The following is a 5,541-nucleotide window of genomic DNA, read 5'->3' as shown; positions in this document are numbered from 1 at the left end:
ACAAAACAACTTGAAAGCACAAGAATCAAAATCACAGTGCACCCCAGGCTGAGTGTGGTGGTTGCAGGTCCTGTTACCTGTTAGCACAGTCAAACTATTTCCACTGAGACGGCAGAGAGAGAGGGGGAGAGCGAGAGAGGGCAGCCTACAGCTCTGATATCAGATAAGAATGGACTCTTTGAGAAGAGAATCCAAGCTTCTCCCACAACTTGTTTGCTCTCTGACCACATAGACATTTACATTAGAATGAAAACAAGATGCTCTTGTTTTGAAGGGCCAAACAAAATCAAAATTCAATGAATATAAATGAGGAGAATAAGAGTAAGTGAGGAGAACAGTCAGCATCTTGAAACATCTTTCAGTGCAGACCTGTTTTGACATGTAATCTTCTTAAGAGGTTGAAATTTTTAATCTGTAAATAAAAGGCCCCCACCTCCCCCACCTCAACCAATAAGAGGGCTTCATTTCTAATGGGTCTGCATCTTCTAAAAATATGTGCACTTTCTCTAAATTACTTTGAGTTTAGACTGAGGGGGAAAAAAGCAGAACAGTGAATTCAATTATCGGCTTTACTTTGGAAAACTGCAGACACAATTGCATTAGGAGCTCTTTGCAGAGCCTGAACTCTCACTGACCCACTGATGAAAACAAACTGTGGAAAAAGTAAATAAGAAATCTTTAAAGCATGAGCAGAGCGGTGCACAGAGTAGGGAAACCCCTGCACAAAATTTTTTTAAAAAAGAGAAAAAAAAATTCTACATGTACATTTGCTGCAGCTGAACAAGCAAACAGCAGGTTTTTTACATATGGAAAAGGTCCACGGCCATCACTGTCTAAGCTTTCTGAAACCAGACCTGAGGAACACATGGTACTTTTAATGGGAAACTACATATGACAACAGGTTGATCACAGCAGGTGTATGGGCACTGAGACACAGAGCAGTGTCTGACCGTGATGCCTTCGGCCTCGTACTCGTCCTGCTCCGACTTCAGGGTGAGCTCGATGAAGAGCTGCTGCAGCTTCTCGTTACAATAGTTGATGCAGAACTGCTCAAAGCTGACACATGCAACAAACGAGACAGATAAGACAAAGCAAGGAGACATGTTGATTCTAGTTTATTATGTCACACTGTTCACAGAGTAGACGACAATGGAAGTGGAACATATCCAAATGAGTTCATCTAAGTTTTTTAGCACACAAAAAGGGGAAAAGGATTCATTGGCTAATTTGGGGGTAGTTGTACCTGTTGTGCTGGAAGACCTCAAAGCCATAGATATCCAGCAGACCAATGACACTGTAATTCTTGGAAGAGTCGCTCTGTTAGGAAAAAACAAACAAAAAACGCATTTGTAATATACAGGAAAAGGAAAGTCCCAGCATACAATAAACACCAAAAGATTGAAATCATAACACTTTAAATATTTGAAAATCAACTGGTTGAGGGAAGCAGCATTTCATCATCTAAAAAACAAAACAAAAACTGCTGTTATGCTGCTCAGAACAATACTACCAATGAGGTTGAGCAATACAGTAAATCAGACCAGTGCTAGCATTTATATAATAACTGGATTGAATAATATTCTGCAGAAATAAAACATTAAGATAGATAACTGCTATGGCATTAATGTACTGAGAGGTTGGAAAAGAATTTGTAAAGTAATGAATTTAGAGGAAGACTCTAAACTTAATTTAAAACCAAGTATGTTAGCTACTCTCTTTCACTGGCTAAAAAAAATTAAAAAAACAGACGTCTACCTCTTGTTTTCTGCACTATAATAAGTTTGTTTTTAAGCCTCGAGATTTAAAGGTAATGGTTCATATTAGATGGATTAATTCTTGAGGATAAAAGAATTAAAGAAAACATAAAAGTTAAATTTATGGGAATAGAAAACAAGCTAAAACTGGTAGAGTTTCTTTTCTTTCTTTCTTTTTTGAAAATGGGATTATTTCACGTAACAGGTGTGATAATATAAAAAAAGTGTATATTCATGACAAATGTGAAACTATAGAAATAAGAAATGCACTCAATGTATATGAACATGTGCAGCGTCCAGCATGTATGATGGCCGTTATTAGTGCGCTTTTTGATATGGCTTGAAACTTTGTCTATACATTTTTAATTTTTGGTGCAGTTAAACTAAGGGTAGCTTTATAAATTTATCAATAAACACATTTTATTAAGGAAAATCACAGGTTAAGATTTAAACTTTAAAGCGTCATGGTCTTCGTTGAAACATTTTGGGCAAAAAACAGGAACAAAAACAGATTTTATAAATTCTTTTAATTTGAATCTATTTGTGTTCAAGTTGTTACCAGTAAGGTACTACAGGACATGATACAAGACTGTGCCCACAAGGTGGAGCTGTGCCGTAACAATACAGGGACACTGATGTGCTCTGTGCTACAGTAATCAGTGTGACAGATGTAGTAACTGACTCCAGGTTAAACAGAAAAGTACGGTGAACTGAAAACATTATCAACTGTATGTGTGCGTGTGTATACCGTGTATGTCAGCGACGCGTTGATCTTGTTAACTAGCCAGGTGAAGGTGCGTCCATACACGGCTTTGGCTAAAGCGTCCCGGGCTGATGATGCCTGCTCGAGGTTCAGCGGGCTCATCAGCTGATGATGAAACACACAGAGAGACAGGAAGGTGAGAGACAAGTGCAGACAAGCAAAGACTGACAAAACCAGAGTTACACGGGGCTCAGCGGGGACAGTTAGACAAATCACTGTATTAGAGCAGACATTACACACACAGGAAGGCTTTGTAAACAAATGCTTATCGCACAATGAGAGTGTGTATCCAAACCCACCTCCTCTCCCTTTGCAATGATCTTCTTGTGTGTGAGCGCCTCCGTCAGCACCGACACATTCACTCCTAACAACTGGAAAAAAGCACGGCAGCGTTAGGAAGCTACACGGTGACACACACAGACATCATGCTGGTCGGCAGTGACGCACTGCTCTGGTATCTGCACATTAGGTCTGACTCCTGGTCTAACTGGAAGACTAAAGGCATGAATGAGAGCCTTCTCTGTGGAAAGTAATGATAGGATCATATCGCATGCTTGACAAATTAAAGAGCGGGGCCCATATTTCCACAAAGTCAGCTCTAACCTGCCAGAAGAAGTGAGGGCAGTTTCTTTTTTTTGGGCAATACCCGATTAGAAAACATTTAGTAAGCAGCAGAAATATAGTTGTGAGAAACACTGAATTCAGACACTTAGACAATAATACTGAATTCAACTCTACATGTTAGGAACATGTAGAGTCCGAAAAAGTCACTTGGATGGGTGACGAAACATTTCTCGCACTGAAAACGCTACGTCCAGATGAACAGAATCAGCCTTTTGGGGCAAAAGGTGAACTTTGACCTTTTATAACCAAAATCTCGCCTTGTGTGAAAATGTTCCCTCATTATGCACGTGAACGTTATATGGCACAAAATGTTTTGACAGATCGCCGTTACCAAACCAGCTCATCTCAGTCCAAATCAACCTTTTTCACAGAATGTTTTCAAACCCCCAAAAGGCAGCACTAACAAAGTGAGACGGACGTGTTACAGGGACTTTTAACCTTTGACCCCATAACACAAAACAAAACAACGTTGAATCTAAGTTAAGGTTTATGTTAAATTTAAACATAAGAAGAAGGGACAGATGAATGGTCTGGAAGCAGACTGCATTCAGCCTTGACTGCTGCCTGTGTGGAGGCACAAGCAGTTATCAAGTGAATAGGACAGTTTGAATAGCTATTAACGTTCTCGGCAGACTGCTGAAAATTATTACCTAAAGCAGCTCAATAGATGTTTGTCAAAGTTTGCTTGAAGTGAAAAGAAATGTGCAAGTTGTCTGCCTCATACAGGATACCTTATATGTGACACTCAATCCTTCTGTTTTCACTTTTCTTCTGCTTTCCATGAGGGACTTGTCTGAAAACTAAAAGCCCTGTTGCTTTTATGTGGCGCTGAGCGTGTTCGTGATCCTAACATTGTCTTACCCTGGCCAGGTACTTTATCTGTATGTCAGAGGTGATGCAGGCATTGCTGTCTTCTCCGCCGTACTGCACATTGCCAAGATGGAGAACGCTGGCGATTATGTTCAGCAGCTCCTACGCAGAGACGGAGGGAACAGGAGTGAGAAAAAAGGAGAAGAACAAAGGGTTGTGGCGTGATAAGATTAACCTGAAGTTACTACCGAGGCTATCTTTATGAGACTGATACGAGCTGCTTTGATTAAAGTTAAGATCCGGAGAGAACAGGAATCCAAGTATCAAATCGGAGCTGCACACACACACTCTCACACCTGTTCTTCACTTTATGAGCAGTGTGGGATCTCAAAGAGCTTTGGAGGCGAGCCCAGGCTCACGAACATGTAGGAAGACTCCCACGCTGAGCTCAAGAAACATCTCACTTTAGAATAACAGCCACACACACACACACACACACACAAATCACACAAACACTCTCAGCAACAAACGCCCACAGAGTAGCAGAAACAACCCCCTCAGGCACACACAGTTCAGTGTTTGCAGCACAGCCTGTAGTAAAAACTGTTCCATGGGCATTAATGCACACTGGATTATCCATGCTAAACTTATATGTTCCCACAAAACTAAATACATGCCAGCGTGGCCTTCGTCCTTACCTCCACCTCGTTCTCACTGAAGCCAATCACAGTCAAGGCTTTCCTCACTACCTTCCAGTCACTGCGATCGTTGATGGAGCTCACTTTGGGACAGTTTCCCTGTGGAAAGAAGAAAAACATGTGAATGACCTAAAGCACTTTAAACATGCTGCTTATTTACAGTCAGTTTTAGCTTTTCATCCCCTTTATTAAATATGTCCAGCAAACCCTACAAAGCAGCTAATGTGCAAATTGCTGTTTACAGGTAAAGTAAACACCTACTTATATGTGAGCTAAACACCTATTTAGACAAACACAAATGTGAGGTGCTCTGCTCGGTAGCTGCTGGGAGGGGGAGAGTTCAGCTAGTGCCTTAAAGGCAGACCGCTCCCCTGAGGACCCCTCCGCACCTTGTACCGTGAGGCTATTAGCCAAACTCCCATTAGGACAAGCACACAGTGCAGGCCAGTGGTTTCTGGCAGGTCACAGAGAGAGAGAGTGAATCTTTACAAATCAGTTATTCATCAGCAATGTTTCTCTTCCCATCCAATTGTGAGAAAGCAGTTCCTCCTGAGCAGGTAGCATGCAGTCTTATTAGCCAAACCAAACACTTCTATTTTATGATTAATAGCAACCTTTCTTTTTTAACATGTTGATTACTATCCTAGACACCTCTCAAAAAACCCCAACCCACAGTTTAGGAACTCTACTTGTCATTCCTCTGCTGTCCTCACTGCTTTAAAGCAGCCAAGCTATGTTGAAGCTAGTGCTGTTTGGTCATGAGATAATCCAAGGAGGACCTTAGGTTACCTCATGATCTCTGCAATAGCAACACACACACACACACACACACACACACACACACACACACACACACACACACACACACACACACACACACACACACACACAC

The 5,541-nt window shown here is 41.3% G+C and overlaps 1 protein-coding gene across 4 annotated transcripts in view; it reads right to left on the bottom strand.

Moving 5' to 3' along the window:
• The window catches only part of LOC102202009 (unconventional myosin-Ic), a 59,605-nt gene that overhangs the window by 13,458 nt on the left and 40,606 nt on the right, over positions 1-5,541 (bottom strand). For all 4 annotated transcript variants that reach the window (XM_005738313.1, XM_013912195.1, XM_013912197.1 and 1 more), the window contains 6 exons: positions 4,650-4,748; positions 4,003-4,113; positions 2,817-2,888; positions 2,503-2,622; positions 1,244-1,317; positions 951-1,056 (listed from right to left, as the gene is read on the bottom strand). In XM_005738313.1, coding sequence (XP_005738370.1) covers positions 951-1,056; positions 1,244-1,317; positions 2,503-2,622; positions 2,817-2,888; positions 4,003-4,113; positions 4,650-4,748 — 582 coding nt within the window. The remainder of the gene's footprint in view (positions 1-950; positions 1,057-1,243; positions 1,318-2,502; positions 2,623-2,816; positions 2,889-4,002; positions 4,114-4,649; positions 4,749-5,541) is intronic.

The sequence above is a fragment of the Pundamilia nyererei genome, unplaced genomic scaffold (genome assembly GCF_000239375.1).
Source record: "Pundamilia nyererei isolate P.nyererei 1_Seehausen unplaced genomic scaffold, PunNye1.0 scaffold00083, whole genome shotgun sequence".
NCBI classification, from domain to species: domain Eukaryota; kingdom Metazoa; phylum Chordata; class Actinopteri; order Cichliformes; family Cichlidae; genus Pundamilia; species Pundamilia nyererei.
Note: the sequence above shows the minus strand (reverse complement) of the source record. Positions and strands in the feature narration are given on the sequence as shown.